Below are 18,986 nucleotides of genomic sequence, written 5' to 3'. Positions count from 1 at the left end.
AGGTAAGACAGGTGTGTGCAAGGAACTTGCTGGCTCTGGGGTGTTATAAATGATCACCCAAATAGCCAATCATTTTGGTATGAAGCGTAGTTTAATTTTATAAATAATGAAAGCTACAGAGTAAACAACGCGGCGCTGGGTGCACTGGGAGTCTTTGCTCCATCAGTGACACCCATTTGAGCTCGCAGGCTCCTTTTTATACAGTCAAAGCAGGTTTATTTTTAACCAGTTCCAATAAAATTATTCTTTCTCCATTTTGAGATCCTCTCATCTGATTCTTCCTGTTGCTTCTCCGTGGTCATGGGGGCTGAGTTCTTCTTTGGTGTGATTCTTAACTTAAAATTTAACTAGAAACAATCTTGTTAGTTAAGCCATATCTGTTGTTTTGAGGTGTTTCTTCCTTATCTTGATTGGGTTTACTTCTCCATTGTATTTAGGTATTCTCGGATTATCTTTGGTCTGCATTGTATTTATTTTACTTCAAAAGGCTGTTGGTTATTAACTGGCTTTCTTCCTTTACTCCCTTTTTGTATGTCAAACTAAGTTCATGTCTGGCTTATAGTTGTTCTGTTGCTAAATCTTTACAGCATATTCTGCAACACCCAGATTCAGTGCTTCCAGAATCCCACTGAATGATTTGGCAAGCCATACAGTGTACTTTATTATATTTTTGACACGAATTAGGCCTACATTTCTCACGGGGGAAACCTCTGGCTTCTTTTGTGATGGGTTTTGGAGTGGAGCCCCAAGGCAAGGCTGTGCAGCCAGCCTGCCCTGGCCCACTGCTGCTGCCTGGGAGGCACTGGGGGTTACTGGGAACCTGTGCTTGACCCTGTCTGGGTGTTGAACTGATCTGTGCTGTGAAAGAGCTTCCTGCAGGTGCCTCTCTTGGCATTATCTGGATGTTCTGAATTAGGGAGCCAGGATCTTGTGGGGAGTTAGGAGAGCAGGACAGTGAATGTGGGTTTGCTGCAGCACCTGTGAGCACGGCCAGCCAAGGCCCAGCAGGGCTGGCAGCATTTCCTGCCCAGCCCCTTCCCAGGGCCCTGGGGCTGCTTTTTGGGGGCTCCCAGGCCAGGGACTTCCCTCTGTTTCTCAGTCACTCTTTCGTGTTCTGTCACTGGGTGGATTTCTGGGTTTGGATCTTCATTTTGGCTCTCCCTGTGTATGCTCATGCCCTGTCGCTGCCCTTTTCCAGCTGCTTGCCAGGAAGCACCATATTGGGAAGCGAAGAAATGCAGGTGCTGCAGGAGAAAGAGTGGGACCCCAAAAAGCTGCCAGCTCTGTGGGAAGTAGAAATGCCCCAGCCCATTTTCCTGCCATTGCATTCTCCAGTTTCTCAGAGTAAGCCCTTTTCCTGGGGTTGGATATTCCTCTCCCGCACAGACTCAGGAGCCAGGGCAGGCTGAGCTGGTGCTGCAGAAGCCTCCTCTGTGGGGGGGCCAGCAGAGAGAGTGCCTGGGGGCAAGGCTTGAGCCTCTGCAGCACTTTCCCCTCAGTGGGGGAAAGGCTCCAAGCTGCAAGTTCCTGCATGAGGCTCTTTAGTGTAGAAAGCCAAGCCAAATCTGGAACCCTGAAGAGGAAGTGTTTTCATCTTCACTGTCCCAGGACTGGTCTGGAGGAGCTGGAAATTTAGAGGAAATGGAAATATGTTTTGATTTAGGATTTTTTGTTGGGTTTCTGTTTTTTAATTCATTTTTTGGCATGAATTAACAAGTCCTCACTAAAATGGCTCTAATTCTGCAGTGCTTCTGAGTTCCTTGAGCAGAGGAGAACATTAGGAGAAGCCTCTTTATTCACATTTACCGCCATCAGCCCGGGCTGTGCAGAACAAGGGGCTGATACTGTGGTGGTGGAGGGTGAGCCCTGTAAGGGGTGGGAGGGTTGTGAGAGGGGCCATGGCCAAGGCTGCAACTCCTTCCGGTGTAGCAGGAGCCTTCCCTGAGGTTTCCATCATTATCTCCCTATTCACACGCTTTCTCTGAAGTCTGGGAGATATGTTTGTCAGCAAACAACCTCAATGCCACAGCACCTCTGCAACAGAAAGGAGGGCAGTGCACAGATCAGGAAGCTCAGTTACCTCAGACCTGTCCAGAAGGAATAGGAGTACAGTTTTCCAGGTCACATACACTTGCCAGCTAAATGCTTCCTGTAATTTGACAAAGTATGAAAGCCTGGATTGGATGGATGGGTGACTGGATTCTGTATTTAAGCTGAGCTCCAAGCTCCCCTCGCAGGGCTGTTCCAAAACTGCAGGGCCAGCTCCTGCCTCTGCTGGGCTGCTCTGGGCCCTTCCAGCCTTTGCATCCTGCCCTGTCTCCCTCCGGGGTGACAAGTCTCCCAGGCCACGGTGTTGTCTGCAAAAATGAGTCCAGTTGCTGTTCTGTTGCTGCAGACCAAGGAGAGAAGGTTTTGGGGAGGACAAAGAAGGTTCACTGGGCTCTGTGAGACGGGAGGAGGCTGGTTGGGTTCAGACCCTTGTTTTGCCCACACAAGGTGCTGCCTGCAGCCTGGAGCTGGGTGAAGGGGCAAATTGTGGCTCCTGCCCTCCACATTTCACCAGCCTGGACCCAAACCCAGCTGAGCAAACCTCATCCTGCTGTGCCAGTGCTGCCCAGAAAGCCCCTTTGGCTGTGCTGTGCTCAGCCTGGTGCCAGCCAGAGGGGATTGATTCCCCATGCATGGCTTGGGCCATGGAGTGCCCCAGGCCATGTCGGGGTCAGAGCTGTCTCCCTTGCCTTGGGGTGAGGGATGCCCAGAGGCAGAGGGGTGGTGGCACCAGGGGGTCGGTGACAACGCGCTGCCTTCTCGCCCGCCAGGTTTCGTTCCGCTACCACTGCCAGCTGTACTCGGAGTGGAGAAGGACCAACCAGAAGGTCCGCCTGATGGTCCCAGCCTCGCGCAGCCCTCACCCCGTGCCCCACTCCCTCCTCTCTGCCAAGCTCATGAAGAAGACTGCGGAGGAGACGACTGTCTGAGCCATCCCATGGCCACCCACCGGGGCCGGCCCAGGAGGAGGGTGGTGTGTCCCCCCCATGCCCAGGGAACGTGGCAGCTGTGGGGGCACCAGGAAACAAACATCCCACCCAAAGGGACTCTGAGGTCAGCACGTACTTTAGACCTTGACAAACAGACAAGTAATCAACGTCTGTGTGTGAAATGGCCCAAAAAGAGCCCGATGGCAGAACATGCCTGTCTGCAGGGACATTTTCCTATTCGTAAATACCATATATGGAAAATATCTCACTCTCTCTATATATATCTATATATAATATTATTTTTTAATGGCCATGCATATTGTGTTTTCGTCCTTTTGTGTAGATGTTCTAAGCTTCAGGATAGAAGCTGGCAGGCTGATCTCATTCAGAGGTTAAATCAATGCCTTTTCTCCAAATGAGCATATAAAGAACACTTCTCATCATCTGTTCTTGAAAGGCCCCTTCTCCTTTGCACTAAATTGGTTTTGATAATACTGTGGCAGCCTTCCCGTTACTCTTTGGTCTCTTTTGTGGTGTTCTGTCCTTTCTAGAAAGTTGAGTGTTTTTAATAATTATTATAATCCCAGAAGGAGTAAAATGATGTAATACTGAATGGAGACATTTTGTATTGTAAAGTACTGTAATTTTGAGATAAGAAATTCAAAAAGAGAGCAGTGCAGATGTGATCTCACAAATACTTTCCTTGCATGTCCTGGCTCATGCCCAGGACTGGGATGCACTTCACCTCTTGGTATTTCTGGCAAAGGTAGCTAGAGGATCCGAGGCTGGGGAGTGATGGCTCCTAGTAGCTAAACTCACCATTGCCTTTTGTTTTAAAATATTGAGGAAGGAGCTTTACTGACCCCAGAAGTTTGAAGTCTCTGTTTGCTGATGTCCTTTCACCACCTTGAGGCTGGACCTCCCATAGCACCAGTTCCACACGTACCTTAGGGGACAGGCCATGCCCTGTGGCTCTGGCAGGATGCAGGTGCTGGTGTCTGTCTCTGCACTTTATTTGCACATTCCAGAGGAGCTGCTGGGATTGGGTTCATCCCCGACAGTGCTGCCTGCCTGTTGTGTCCTGTAGTGAAACCTCCCCAGTTTGCTGGCTCCCTTCTCCTGTGGGGATGGCATTCCTTCTCCTTGTTTTCACCTGCATTTCCAGCACATCCAGCTGTTGAACCCCTCTGTCTCAGAGTGCCCCATCTGCCAAGGGTCTCCCTGGTTTGGCTTTGGTCCCTGTCTCTGTCCCACCTCCCCACCCTGCCAGGTGGTGCCTTGTGCCTGTGCTGAGCTTTCCTGAGCCTCCCACGTGGTGTGGGCTGTGAGGATGCCGATGGTGACACTGCCCTGCCGGTTGCTCCAGAGGGGTGTGCAGCTGCTCAGCTGCAGCCTGGGCTCTGGCTCCCTTGGTGGTGAGGGTAGAGGGCAGAGAGGAGGCAGGCTGCAGGGTGTCCTTGCAATGGGTGGTGGTGTGTGACATACCATGTCCCTCTCCCTTTTGCTGAACCCAGGGGGATCAGTGCAATGCCCTGCTAGACTGAGACCTGTCCTTTCTTGAATTCAAAGCACCCTGTGCCCTTCCTCTCTAGCTGCAAAGCAGGATGCTTTTCCTTATGTGTCCTGTGAGCCTGGGCTGAAAGACTTTGGTGGCATGAGCAGTGGAGTCCAAGACGATGGCTCCAGCCCTGGGTCCTGGTCTCTGTCAGCTCTTCCCCTCCATGTCCTATGCCAGGGTTCTCGTGGAGCTCGGGGGTACCCCAGCACATCTTGCAGCAGCCTGTCTGTGCCCAGCAGTGGGTCCCTCTGGGCTGCTCCGAGCTGCTCTCTGTTCCGAGCATGAGGGGCTCATGTGACCATGGGGTGAACGTGCTCTGCCACAGCCAGGCTGCGCATCTCTGCTCCCAACTTTCAGCCAGCCCCCAACTGTCCGTTCCCTTCTGCCACATACCCATGGGCACCTGCCCTTTTCCCAGTCATGCAGGGATGACTCTGCCCCTGGTGCTCCTGGAGGAGAGGCTGCTGCAGCCCAACTTCAGTCACCATCCCTGCTCCAGTCCCATCCTGTTCCAACACAGGGGCTCCCCACTCCACACACCCCTTCCATGGCAGCGGGCTCCACACCACTGCTCTGTGCCTTGTCCTGGGAGTCCCTTCCTTCAGCCCCTCCCCAACAAATCTTGTGTCACCAGGACATTTCCAGTCAAGAAAAATGGGTGGTGGTTTAACCTTCCCATCCCTGGCTTCCTCCCAGGAGCTTGGCCTTGCAATGCACCAAGTTCTGGCAGGTGACAAGGGATCTGCACTCCCACACCACGTTCCCTGAGTAAAGACTTAATGGAGCCAGTGTTCCAGTTAGGAAACCCACTGTCAATCCAAATATGCAACTGTGAAAGCCAGAAGCCCCTGGCAGGGGCAGTGGGGCCCCATCCCTGTGCTGTAGGGTGGCCATGGCTGCACTCAGCTTTCCTGACTTAATTGTCATTGCCACTAATTGGAGTTGCTGCATGTGCCCCTGCAAAACCCAATAGTGACTCTTGAAGTCTTGTCCTCCTTGCTAGAGGAGATGTTCAGCTTGTGGATGTGGGAAATCAGTATCTGACCCACCATGTTCCAGTGTCATGGGGAAACGGGCTGTGCAATTATGTAAATAAAAGTGAGACAAACTTCAGGCTGTTGTGTTGTTACTGGGGGGGCCAGGCCTGCAGAGTCTGGCTGCCACCCTGAGAGTACCCGCTGGTGCTGCCCTGCCCTGCCCCAGGAGCCCTGGCAGGAGGTTTCAAAGCTGGAGAAAATCCAGGGCTTTTAGGGATTCCTGGGCAGTTTCTCTGTCAGTGCACAGGAGCCTTCCTGGTGTGGACCAAGCAAGGCTCTGATGTTTGAACGAAGCAGAGTCTTTTGGCCCTTGGATGGGCCAGAGGGTGTGTGTGTGGCTTCACGGAAGGATCCTGCTGCTCCCCAAGACGCTGCCCCCACAGTGGCTCCTGGTGCTGCCCCCGTGAGTGGCCTGACCCGAGCCTGCCCACTGCCCTCTGGCCCAGCCCCTCACTCCGGGCTGGTGGGAGATGCCACCTGAGCCCTGGCGAGGCCGTGTCAGGCTGTGCCCAGATGTGCCTGAGCTGTATCTGGTTGTGTAAGGATCCATCTGAGCTATGTCTGGGTGTGCCTGAGCTGTGTCCCACTGTGTTCAAGATGGATGTGGTTGTGTCTGGCTGTGTCGTAGCCATGTCCGATATGTGTCTGGCTGTGTCAGAGCTGAAACCTGTAAAAGCTGCTACAGCTGCAGGGCAGGACAGTCGCTCTGGCAGCTCACTACCAGTGGCTCCAAGAGCCATCTGGGGCCAGCACCATGGCAGGGCCTGCAGGGCAATGTGGGGCAGGACACCTGTCCAGGGCTGGATGTAGAACCTCAGGGCAGAGGCCCGGACAGCCATCGGTCCCTGTTCATGGGGTGATGAGAAGCCCCAACATCCCCTGCAGCCCCTGCCCTGCCCTCAGCCCCTGGCCCTGGCCCTGTATTGCAAAGCCTGGTCATGCCACTCCTGCAGAGTGGGGTGGAAATTGTGAAGATGCCCATTAGAAGTGCCACTCAAAACACTGCAAAAAAAATGCTGGATGCATTTCCAAGGGCCTGGACAAAACTTTAGCCTTGGCCCAGACTTTGGATGAGTTTTCTGGCCAAGCTAGCAAATCAAGGGGCTTCTAGGCTTGTTTACGGTAAAAGAAAAAAAAAGGTTTAAAAAAAGAGGGTGCTGTGGTTCTGGGAGAAGGTTCACCCTGTCCTATAAAATAAAACTGCTGCCACACAGCAATCTGCCAGGGTGAGGGAAGAAAAAGCAGTGACTGCAGCAGCCAGAAGAGCATAAAAGGAACAGAAATCTCAGAGAAAGAGCTCACTGGGCAAAAAGGAGACACAGTTGAAGAGGGAGGGCATTCAGTCACAGCTGCTTGGCTAACGTATCAAATCCAAGCAGGCTTTGGAGCATCCCTGGCAGACCAGTGTGGGGAAAAGTATGTTCATTGAGGTGCCTCTGCTGCCTGTTGCTGCAGCCTTTTCCCCCAGGACTAGGAGGATTTCCCGAGGTTTGATCACACCCTGCTCTGGACAGTGGGCTTTGGAAGTTGTCCTCTGGCCTCCGTGTCCAGGCACTGACCAAGGAGGCAGCAGGGCACTGCTGTGACACGCCATCCGTGCCCACCATGGGTATACATAAATTCTTATATATGCCTAACTCCCCAAAACCCCTTTTAGGAAGAGACTTTTTAGAACAATTGCAAGCAATAATTAAGTTTGAAAAAGGAGAAATCACACTTGAAGTGAATGATAACAATGTATCCAGGTAATGAGCCTGATGCTGGCAACTGTCTCCTCTGTTTCCCACTGTTTCCAGTGGGAAAATAGCATAATAATGGATTAAGTTTATCCAGGGGTATGGGCTGCAGATGTACCCGGGAGGGTCAAAAATGCAATCCCAGTTGAAGTCAAATTAAAAGAAGGACAGCAGCCAGAAAGGGTCAAACAATATCCCTTAAAAAGAGAAGGCAAATTGGGAGTTCAACCAATTATAGAAAAGTTTGTATAATTAGGACTGTTAAAAGAGTGTGAATCTAGTTATAGTACTCCCATACTTCCTGTCCGGAAGCCAGATGGATCTTACCAGCTAGTACAAGACCTCAGGGCAATAAATAAAATTCCAGAGGACCTCTATCCAGTAGTAGCAAATCCATATACACTTCTTACTGTACTAACTCCCAAACTAGCTTGGTTTACTGTTTTAGATTTGAAAGTCACCTTCTTTTGCCTTCCTCTCCATGATGCCAGCCAGAAATTATTTGTCTTTGAATGGGAAAATTCTAAAAGTGGTCGGAAAACTCAACTGACCTGGACAGTGCTGCCTCAAGGTTTCAAGAACTCTCCTACCGTATTTGGTAACCAACTTGCCAAGGATCTGGAACTTTGAGAAATGCCACCTGGTAAGGGCTGCTTTCTACAGTATGTCGACTACATTCTTCTGGCCACGGAAACTGAGGAAGTATGTGTGGCCTGGACTGTAAGTATGCTAAACTTCTTAGGGCTGCAAGGATATCGAGTATCCCAGAAGAAAGTTTAAATAGTTCAACAACAGGTAATTTACCTGGAGTTTGAAATTAGTGCAGGCCAGAGGACCTTAGGACAAGCCCAAAAAGAAGCCATCTGCCAAACCCCCAGGCCTCAGACCCTCAAAGAACTGCGAACTTTTCTGGGAATGACTGGATGGTGCAGGCTTTGAGTCTATAACTATGGACTGCTTGTCAAACCACTGTATGCACTTATTAATACAGGACAGAAGCAAATTCAGTGGGACACAGAGTCAATAAACGCCTTTTAAGAACTGAAAAAGGCATTGATGGATGCCCCCACACTGGGACTCCCAAATGTAAGTAAACCATTCTTTCTGTTTTCACACGAGAGGCATGGGATAGCCTTGGGGATACTAGCCCAGGACTTGGGTCCATACAGAAGGCCAGTAGCCTACTCTAAGCAACTCAACACAATAGCCAAAGGGTGGCTGAGCTGTTTCAGAGCTGTTACAGCCGTAGTGCTTAACATTCAAGAAGCATGAAAATTCACATTGGGCCAGAAAATAACTGTATTGGTCTCTCATACAGTTTCAGCAGTACTAGAAGCAAAATGTGGACACTGGCTGTCTCCCCAAAGGTTTCTGAAATATCAAGCTATACTGGTGGAACAAGATGATGTAACCATAATAATAACACATATTGTCAATCCAGTATCTTTCCTTAGTGACAATACCGGGGAGCAAGTCTCTCACGATTGCTTGGAAATGATTGAAGCAACCTACTGCAGCCAACCTGATCTCAAAGAAGCTCCCATAGAAAACGTGGAGGACTGGTTCACAGATGGAAGCAGCTATGTCCTGAATGGGGAGAGATTGGCTGGGTGTGCTGTGACCATTATACAAAAGGTACTCAAGTCTGGTCCTTTGCCTCATGACATCAGCTGGGGACAGAGGAGGAGAAGCTGCTCAGAACAGGCAGTCCTGGGGCTGCATCCACCCCATCAAGACAAAGGACGGGGTGAGTTCCTTCTCCCTGGGTGAGAAAACCCTTCATACTGGACTGCCCCATTGTCAGTACTGCTCCAATCCTGTGCCTGCCCCACGAGCTTGCATGCATCCTGGCCGAGGAGACCTCAGGTTCCTGCAGGAGGCTGAACCTGAGTGGGTGGATGTACATCTCCAGTACAGACACCTGGACCTGAGCTTGGGTGTCTCTGGTGCTGCAGGAGGAGAACAGGCAGGTTTGGGCACAAACCACTGCAGACCATGATAGGCACTACCCCAAGATCTAGAACCGCTGGGCCCAAATTGCTGTTTCTTTCTGTGAGCAAAGGAGGGGGCTGAGGATGTCAGCTCAGGTGTCCTTGATGCTGGTGGTGGCTCTACAGATAAGCAAGGAAGTTCAGCTGGGGGTGTAGCAGCACCAAGTCCCAACCAAAGACAAGCCCATTCTGAGACAAGCCTCATGTGCTTTGACCATAAAGACCCCAAAGCAGAAGCATGAGGTACTTTTTTTCTCCTCAACAGAAGACAGTTCCCTTTCCTCTTTCCTTCTGAAAACTCACCTCTTCTACTCATCTCCTCCACCTCTTCAGCCAGGCTCTCACTGTCTTCTCTCTCCATCCTGGAGGCCAGCACAGACCCCAGGGGTCTGTGTTGGGTCCAGTCCTGTTTAACATCTTTATTGATGATTTAGATGAGGGGATTGAGTCCATCATCAGCAAATTTGCTGATGACATCAAGTTGGGAGAGAGTGTCGACCTGCTGGAAGGCAGGAGGGCTCTGCAGAGGGATCTGGATAGACTTCAGAGATGGGCTGATTCCAATGGGATGAAGTTCAACAAGGCCAAGTGCAGGTCCTGCACTTTGGCCGCAACAACCCCCTGCAGCGCTCCAGGGTGGGCACAGAGTGGCTGGAGAGCAGTCAGACAGAAAGGGACCTGGGGGGACTGAGGGACAGGAAGCTCAACAGGAGCCAACAGTGTGCCCAGGTGGCCAAGAAGGCCAATGGGATCCTATCCTGTATCAAAAATAGCGTGGCCAGCAGGCCCAGGGCAGTGACCCTTCCCCTGGACTCTGCCTTGGTGAGGCCACACCTTGAGTGTTGTGTTCAGTTCTGGACCCCTCAGTTCAGGAAAGAGATTGAGGGGCTGGCGTGGGTCCAGAGAAGAGCAACGAGGCTGGAGAAGGGACTGGAGCACAAGTGCAGTGGGGAGAGGCTGAGGGAGCTGGGGGTGTTTAGCCTGGAGAAGAGGAGGCTCAGAGGTGACCTCAGCACTGTCTGGAACTGCCTGAAGGGAAGTTCTGGCCAGGTAGAGGTTGGTCTCTTCTCCCAGGCACTCAGCAATAGGACAAGGGGGCACGATGGGCTCAAGCTCTGCCAGGGGAAATTGAAGTTGGAGATCAGAAAAAACTTCTTTGCAGAGAGAGTGCTCAGGGATTGGAATGGGCTGCCCAGAGAGGTGATGGATTCACCATCCCTGGAGATTTTTAAATGTAGATTGGGCATGGCACTGAGTGCCATGATCTGGTAAATGGACTGGAGTTGAACCAAGGGTTGGACTTGATGATCTCAGAGGTCTTTTCCAACCCAATCGATTCTATGATTCTGTGATTCTATATGTACAGAAAATCAACAGGAGGCAGGATTTCCTATTGCAAGTGGGAATGGCAGAACTCGGTGAATGCCTAAAGATGACAAAGAAGAGAAGGAATGATGGAAAGGTCACAGGATTCAGGCACTTTTTGACAGCCAGCACTCACCTGCACGTTGGCTACAGGAAGAGGGGTTTGGGATGTGTTGGAAGGTCTTCAGTCTGCTCGTCACTGCCCTGAACTCCTGCTTAGCTCCTGCGTGGACTTGCAGCTTGGAGTGAGCAGAGCACAGTGCAGAGGGGCTGGATGGCCTGGAGAGCACAGCTGGGAGTCTGTCTGGGGCACAGCCTACAGAGCCTCCCCCTCCATCTCTGGGCAATGGCCTCCCATGCCCTGAAGCGTCCTGCCCACCTGTGACCTCATCTAACACTTGAATTTGGCTGTTCCTCCTGCTCCTGAAGTGCCCAGACCTGTTTGCAGCAAAGACTCTGCCACTTGTCCTCTCCCTCCTGCCAGCTGCAGGAGGGTGATAAGAGCCCCTGTGCACTGCAGGAGCCTGGATCTCCCTGTGCAGGAGGCTCAGAGCCCTCCTGGGTCAGTGGCACCACAGGCACCTCCAGCCCAATGGGTTGTCCCTTGGGGACATCAGAGCAGTGGCCATATTCTGGGTGTCCAGGCTGCACCCTGGGACAAGGGAGAGCACTGGCTCATGCCCTGGCTGTTTGCCCAGGTTTGTTGTGCTGCCAGTGGGCTCATGGTGGAGATGTTTGCAAGGCATGTGCTGCCTCGATGGCTCAACTGGTAAATGGGGGACAGCACTTGCTGGGCTTTGCCCCCCACCTCTGTCTTCTCCAGAGAGCTGGTCATGTGCCCAGTGGTGATGGCCTCATCCCCACTCATAGGGAACTGAGGGGGTTCCACTCTGCTTTGTCACATCGCTCTGAAAGCCACCAAGAAGGCAGGACTGGGGACAGGCTGGCTTGGCAGGGACCACTGCTACTTGGTGACATGGGCATGGCATGGTGGGGGCTGCTGCTGGCACTAGGTGTACATGGGCAGCTGCTGCTGAACCTTCTGTTTGGCAGGGCCAGCCAGTGAGAAAGTTGAACAAGGAGAGATACTGGTGCAGGAAGACATGCATACTGAACAGACAGAGGCTCAGACATATAGACACAGACACAGATGCACAGACACAGCTGGTCACACAGTCGACTGCAGGCACAGGTCACTGGTGGCACCCACATCACCCACCAGCACTGGCAGCCTCATCCCCTCCTCCTGCAGGGCTGGCAGGGGCAGGAGCAGGAGGTAATGAGTGCAGGTGACACATGCTACAGTCTCTGGCTTCACGGGCACATCTGCAGAACCCTGACCACTGGCATGTCCTCTGTGTATGCCCAGTGCCCCTGTTCCAGCTTCAGGCCCTCTGACCCCCGACATCCAGCTTGATGCTCTCTGCAAACACACAGTCCTCGCACGTGCATCCCACAGGCACTCCACATTTGTGGCACTGCAGACACCAGCCTGAACCCTCTGCCTGCACCAGACATCTCCACCTCACCAGCCAGCCAAGCTCAATGACCAGCTCTGTCTTACCCATGACCACTCCCTTTTCCAGCCTTTCGACCTGTCCCTGACCTTGTCCTCCCCGAATCCTTCCACTCCACATGGCTTTAGTGCTCCTGTCCTTCCACTGACAATCCCAGATCTCTGGGAACCCAGCTTTGATCTCCAGCTTTGTACATGTACACTCACAAAAGCCAGGCTGGATGTCCCTGGACTGACAACCTGGATTTGTAATCCCAGCCATCAGCACGAGTGAGGTGCTTGGGTTCTTCCACTCCTTTCTGCTGTCATTTGCTGTCCAGGGCTCTGTCACTGGATCTGACATTTGCTGCTTCCCTCTTTTCCTTGTCACCGTTTTTGACCAGGTCCCTGATCAAGTCTCTTCACCCCAGCAGATGCCCCCATGCCTGGCTGGACTGGCAGGGTGCTGGACCCGGCGGGGCTGAGCCCCCGCGGGCGCTGCCTCCACCTCTCTCGGGGCAGCAGCTTTAAGCTGGTGTTGGACTTTGCTCCCACTCCGGCACTGCCTCGGGATGGCAATCCCGGCTCCATCACCTGCCCCATCTCCCCGGTGCCTCCGGGCTTGTCCCAGGGACTCCCAGAGTGCTGCCAGATCTGTCCCCTCCCGAGTCTGGCAGCGCGGCGGGAGGATGAGGTGACACACAGCCCTGGAGAGCCCCTGCAGCAGGGGTGTGGCTGTGCGTGCTGACAGAAGGGCATGGCCAGACCAAAAACATTGCCAAAACGCCCCAAATTACTCAGCAACTTTCATTTTTGAGAAGAGACAGCACAAGAGGAAACAGGTGTCAGGCCAGGACAGGGTGACGATTTTGTTGGATTGTCGGACAGCTGAGCTGGATCAAGGGATTCCTCTGACCTGTTGGATGACACCTAAGCAGCTTCTCCTCCTGCCCAGAGCCCAGGAAAGCACTTGGGGTCTCCAGGTACGTGACACTGTTTGAGAATCTGCAGCTTCTGCCTTTTTTTTTTATTTTTTTACTTTATTCCAGTGTTTTTATTCTCTTTTGCCCTTTCCCTCTTCTTCCCCATCTCCAGGCTGTACTCCAGGGAAGAGGATGCTCTCTAGTTCCCACCTCCACTGCTCCCTGCCAGCTTTTGTCATTTACAGTTTAATTTTCCAAGTTCACAAGGGGCATTCAGGTAAGAATCTCCCAGTTCTTGCTGTTGCCTGTGGCATTGCTTCCAGACTCAGGATCTTCCTGGCTGCCAGTGCAGCAGCTCCCTGAGAACAGCAGAGCACAGAGCAGGGGCAGGCCCTTTTCCATACACCTTCTCCACCTGTGAGGGCACCAGTATCTATCCCTCTGGATGCTGGTTTATCCCTGTGGCCATGGGAGGACAGGCATGGGCACAACCCCACTGAAGTGGTGTGAGGATGAGATGATGCCAATGAGTTGATTATAGTTTGCTGCCATTTCCCTCCCTGCCTTGCCTGTTTCCAACACGTTACCAGTGTGTTGTTGCTGCTCTGTGCTGTGTCCATGGTCTGCTGGACCCTTTGCAGAACCAGCTGAATAAAAAGCTACAACAACAACTTGATTAGTCTGGGCTCTGTTAGGTTTGTGAACAGAAGCAGCTTCTTTGAAGCACCCCTGGCAGTTGACTAGAAAATCAACTTGTCAAAACCCATTCCTTTCCTTTTGTTTTCCTTCAACCTGTACCCTGTTGTCTGTGAGCTGAGTGGACAGATTATTATAAGCCTTTTTTGTTTAAAGAGCACCTGAAACATTTTGACTTTTGTAATGGAATTTTGTAAGAGATGACAATAGCAAAGGATATTTGAGCTTCATTTGTACCCAAGTTGTCACTTGCTCCAGCCAGCCACCCAGAAACCTTCCAGCCACATCTGGCATTCCTTGTTCCACTTTCTGCCTGTCCTGAGCCACGAGGGCAGCACTTGTTCCCTTGGGAACAAGGGGCTTGAAGAACGTTCCTGGCAGCACAGGACAGAGAAGCAGAGGGATGGGAGGTGGCCTGGCCCCAGCCCACTGCCCGTGCTGCAGGGCAGGGTCCCCATGCCAGCTCCCCTGGGCACCTGCTGTGTCCTGGCACGGGGACGCTGCCAGTGTGATGGCCCAGCCCAGCAGCTCATGATCCTCGTGGAGCAGCCGCTGCTGTGCCCGAGCTCAGGGGCCACGGCAAACTCACGGTTCTCTTCTTCCTCCGGGGCTTTCCCCCAGCTCCCCTCAACGTGACGGCACCGTCTGGCCCCATCACCGTGGCCAAGGGCGAGAACGTGGTGCTGCCCTGTGACTTCTCCGCAGAGCAGAGTGCACAGGACACGGAGGTGATTTGGTTTCGGGAACGATTCTCGCCCTTTGTGCATCGCTACAAGGGGGGCCAGGATCAGTATGGGGAGCAGATGCCTCAGTACCAAGGGCGCACTGAGCTGCTGAAGGAAGGCCTCGCCAAGGGCAGCGTGCGCTTGAAAATGTTTCATGTCCAACCGTCTGACACAGGGAAGTACACCTGCTTTGTTCGCCGTGGCTCAGATTACGACGAGGCTGTGGTGGAGCTCAAGGTGACAGGTCTGTAGTTCATTATCCTCGTACCTCTCATTCACTTGCTTGTAGCCAGTGCTCCTGTTCCCTGTCCTTCTGCCCAGAAGCATTTTCAAGTGGTTACTTTGGAAATAGGGGTTTTTATTAAGTCCCTTTGTTGAGCATATGAAGGATGTCTCATAGAAGTAAAACTGCCCACTGAGTGGCTGTCAGGACCTCGTGAGATGCTTGATATTGGTGCACTGCAGCAGCATGTGCTTTTCAACTCCCTGCTGTTCCTCTTGTTGTTTGAGAATGAACAAGTCCCGGAGATTTTATTTTCCTGGGGAGCAGTTACCTTTCTCCTGGTGATGCCTCTCTGCACTGGAGTGTTCCTGTTGATGTACATGTTACCATATCTCTCATCCTACATTGTCTAATGAAACATAATGTTGTGACTTTTTCCAAAGGAGAAGGCGTCATGATTTAAGTAGCAATATTGTGGTTAGAAATCCATCTTCCCTTCAAAAATCCTCCACAATGGGAAAGAAAAATCATCAGCCTGTGACCAGTGCAAAATTTACAGAAATAGAATTATTTTTAATGTCATTTTTCGTCAGTCTCTGGAGGACAGTCAGGAGCTGAGTTTCACTCTTGATGGGATTCAGATGGAATGACCCTGTATGAAATAGAAATCATCTCCTTCACATTGCTACTCTCAAGATTAACCTCTGCATTGGGGATTTTATGTTTCAGAACCCTTTTTCCAAGGCATCTATCCATGGATGATTGCACTGGGCATGGTCCTGGTTGCTGTGGTTGCTCTCCTTGGTCTCACTGTTCATCTCTTTAAAATTAAAGGTACCATCCTGGGTGTGGGAGCTGGGGAAGGGGCTGGGCAGCTGTCCTGCTCAGCCACCTCTGATGCTGATGGATGGTGGGGGTTGAGAAACACCCAGATGGATGCAGAGTCTTGTCCTGGTGCATCAGGCACATGTTCAGTGCCAGGGATCTTCAAGACTTTGGGTCTTATCTTCTGGCAAGAAAAGAAAGCTTTCTTCTCCAACCAAAAGGCAAGGAAGGAAGTTGGCACTAAAGCAGCACCAGGCACTCCTCTGCCCCAGCACAGAAATGGAGCAATAATTTTCCTTGTCCTGCAAAGAATTCCAGGCACTTTGAGTGGCCTGGCAGGGTCTACTTTCCCTCTAAAAATGGAGGAAGCTTTGGGGTAGCACAATTCATTTTGCAGGTGTCTCAGCTTTTGTCAGCACTGCAGAGCACAGGCACAGGGCAATTAGGGAGCTCTGCAGGTGACATTTAACTCCAGGCTCCTCCCCTGTTGGTGCAAACCTGCCCCTTCAGTGCTGCCCTGGAGCTGGAGCCCATGCTCAGGTCTCCAGCAGCACAGGGCTGATCTCTGTCCAGGGTGGGGTCAGGGAGGGTGGGGGAGACACCCAAAGTCTTGAGAGGAAAGGTCCTAAAGAGCTCCTGGGCTGAAGCTTTTGCCTGGTGAGCAATTTCAGCCTCCTCCCTGTCCCAGCAAGTCTATCCGGGAAATGGAGTTTTTTCAGTCTGTAGAGGGTGGTGGATCATTTGGTTTTCTCTTTTCACTTTTCAAATGTGAAGTGAACCAAAACTAGTTGGGAGATGAGGTGAAGGAGCGAGTGAATTTGAGATTTAAAAATGAAAGCTCACTGAAGGTGGTGTCTGGGACTGGGAATGGGTGGTGGCAGTGGGGGTGCAGGCAAGGTGGGAGTGCCCTGGTCCCCTTGGAGAAGAGGGACCTCCCAGAGACCATTTCCTGCCCTCGGTTTGAGCAGGACAACCTGCACCATTGCTGGGGGAGCAGAGCTCCAGGCTGGGGGTGGTCCAGGGCTTTGCATTGCCCAGGCTTGGCAGGAACCCACCCTCAGGCAGGTGGTTATGGGAGAGGGTAGACAGGGTGTATCCAAACCAATATCCCATAACCCATTTGTGCTGCTTTGTCTTTCTTTTCAGACAAGCAAGCCAAGGAACTTGGTGAGTATCATTTTTGTTTCCTAGAGGGTCTCTGTGTGGTTTTAGGCTACTTCCTGTAATTGTTCAATAATAAGAAAAAAATTCTTTCAGTTCACAAAGGACAAACTGAACATAAATGTTCTTAAAGGACTAATTGACCATAAATGTATGTCCCAATCAGGACAGGCAGCATGATTGTATTGGTAGATAATGGCTGGAGCCTTTTCATGTAGTCAGACACTGCAGTTTTGAAGTGACATGCTGTGAGTTGACTTTCACAAAGATAAAATTTCAGAATATGTGCAGCTACACTGGCATATCATTCCCTGAGTTAATGCAGCAGAAGTGTGTTTGATTACCTCTGACCTGTGCTTTTGTGTTTTTTTAAAGCATGGAGGAGAGATGCAGTACCTATAGAGGAAGGTAATTAATTTTGGTCTTTGAGGGTGCTGAATGATCATCTCTGCTTTAATCTCACTGCCTGGTAGTTCCCCTCCTGCAGTGATGCTGGTGGGACCAGGGGTGCTTCTGCTGACCCTCCCTTTACTGGAAGAAGTGTAACACTCAGACTCCTTGTTCATTTGGTGCATGTTCCATTTGAGAGTCCTGGTCCTCAGTGACCTGTGCTGGGTGTGTTTCAGACTTCAGCCTGGGGTTCTGCTGATGGTTCTCTTCCCTCTCTGCCCTCTGTCTTCTCCCTGCTTCATTTTCTTTTCCTTGCACTATTGTTGTTACCTTGTGCACCTTCCCATGCCAGTGTCCCAGCTCTCCCTTGCACCCTGCTCCTTCCTTAGGCAGCCTCAGCAAAGGCCTGTCCTGGGGTGAGCTCTACCCTAATGTGTTGATTCCATCTCTCCTGCAGTGAATGTGATTCTGGATCCAGACACGGCCCACTGTCTCCTTGTCCTGTCTGAAGATGGCAAAATTGTGACAAGAGTTGACACACTACAGGACTTACCTGACACAGATCAGAGATTTAAACACTGGTGCTGCGTGCTGGGCCGGGATGGCTTCACCTCAGGGAGGCATTACTGGGAGGTGGAGGTGGTTGATGGAAGTTCATGGACCGTGGGCATCTTTAGAGAAGGTGTGAGAAAGGTGACTAATACTGAGTTTAAACCAGAGGAAGGCATCTGGGCATTGGGGAACTGGAAAAAGCACTTGAAAGCTTACACCTCCCCAAATCAGACTTTGCTTCCTGAAATCCAGACTCTCAAGAGGATCCGGGTCTCCTTGGATTATGAAGAGGGACGGGTGACATTTTTCAGTGTTGATGAGGGGATTACCATTTTCACATTTACACTGGCATCATTTAATGAGAAAAAAGTCCACCCTTGGTTCTGGCTGGGTCCTGGGACATGCCTCAAAATATGGCCTTGATGTAGGGGGGGTACCTTGTGGGTTCAGAGTGACAGAAAGATTTAGGTTGGAAGGAATCTGTGGAGTTTTGTGTGGCAACGACCTGCTCAGAGCAGGGCTAACCTCAGGGCTGTCTTAGGAGTCTTTGACCTTGTTCAGCTGAGTTGTGCAGGGTCTCCAAAGACAAAGATCTCGTTATATCTCTGCACCTCTGTCCAATGCTGTGTCTTTCTCAAGGGTGAAACCTCACCCTTTCTTGTTTGGTCAGAATTTCCCTTATTCTCACTCTCTCTGTTGAACATCATTTACTCTGAAAAGCTGTTCCTTCAACATGGATCACTCTTTAAAGGTACACAATAAAGTTGCTTTGCAGGAATTTGTCCGTATATGTGTCAGCATCAAGGCTGTCTCTGAGGGATATCTCCACCTTGCTTTAGCTGTGGAAGTTGCAGGTACTTTGGAGAAAAGGGTTCACTGAATCCTGCAGGAGCCATATTTACCTTTCCTTAATCATGACATTAAAGGCTTGTTGAAAGAGATTCCCATCATTACAATTGGTCCCAACTATTACCTAAATTGTATTATGACAATACTGCTGTTCATGAAGGTAATAGATGGATTGTTTAAGATTAGAAGAATGGTTTTGTTCTGTTTTCTCTGTTGCAGAGGTAGGAAATGGCGTCCCTTGAGGTGACTCGCTGGAACTTTGAAAAGGGCTTTGGACAGACCAGTCCCGGGGTGGGATGGGCCCTGGTTAGACCTTGGTAAGGTGATAGGGCATGTGGCACCCCCCATTAGCTGGGAGCTTACGCCAGAACAAGTGTTCGACTCTGGTGACCTGGCCTGCTGTTGAATAGAAGGGTGTTTTCCCTACAAGGATCCATATATGTGATTCTCCACTTTGTGTTGGGGCCTGGCTAGTGCTTATC

At 51.3% G+C, this 18,986-nt stretch overlaps 2 protein-coding genes across 9 annotated transcripts in view; both read left to right on the top strand.

The window, feature by feature from the left end:
- MARCHF2 (membrane associated ring-CH-type finger 2) overlaps positions 1–5,643 on the top strand; it is a 35,451-nt gene extending 29,808 nt beyond the window's left edge. For all 8 annotated transcript variants that reach the window (XM_071578176.1, XM_071578173.1, XM_071578177.1 and 5 more), the window contains one exon: positions 2,820–5,643. In XM_071578176.1, coding sequence (XP_071434277.1) covers positions 2,820–2,978 — 159 coding nt within the window. In that variant the 3' untranslated portion in view covers positions 2,979–5,643. The remainder of the gene's footprint in view (positions 1–2,819) is intronic.
- Positions 5,644–12,985: 7,342 nt separating this feature from the next.
- Positions 12,986–18,433, top strand: LOC139683339 (butyrophilin subfamily 1 member A1-like). The gene is made up of 7 exons (XM_071578396.1): positions 12,986–13,143; positions 13,256–13,360; positions 14,401–14,748; positions 15,457–15,561; positions 16,699–16,719; positions 17,089–17,121; positions 17,561–18,433. The coding sequence occupies exons 2-7, from the start codon at positions 13,276–13,278 to the stop codon at positions 18,076–18,078; spliced, it is 1,110 nt and encodes a 369-aa protein (XP_071434497.1). The 5' UTR covers positions 12,986–13,143; positions 13,256–13,275; the 3' UTR covers positions 18,079–18,433.
- The last annotated feature ends 553 nt before the right edge of the window (positions 18,434–18,986 follow it).

The sequence above is a fragment of the Pithys albifrons genome, chromosome 27, assembly GCF_047495875.1.
Source record: "Pithys albifrons albifrons isolate INPA30051 chromosome 27, PitAlb_v1, whole genome shotgun sequence".
NCBI lineage: Eukaryota > Metazoa > Chordata > Aves > Passeriformes > Thamnophilidae > Pithys > Pithys albifrons.
This window is presented reverse-complemented; position numbering and strand designations above follow the sequence as displayed.

What these genes read in the sequence shown, in the direction of transcription:
- LOC139683339 (XM_071578396.1), top strand. Translation starts at nt 13,276, where the DNA reads ATGCTCTCTAGTTCCCACCTCCACTGCTCCCTGCCAGCTTTTGTCATT. An exon ending in GGTGGAGCTCAAGGTGACAG is followed by an intron (nt 14,749 to 15,456) that starts GTCTGTAGTTCA and finishes TTTATGTTTCAG; the next exon opens with AACCCTTTTTCCAAGGCATC. An exon ending in TGCAGTACCTATAGAGGAAG is followed by an intron (nt 17,122 to 17,560) that starts GTAATTAATTTT and finishes TCTCTCCTGCAG; the next exon opens with TGAATGTGATTCTGGATCCA.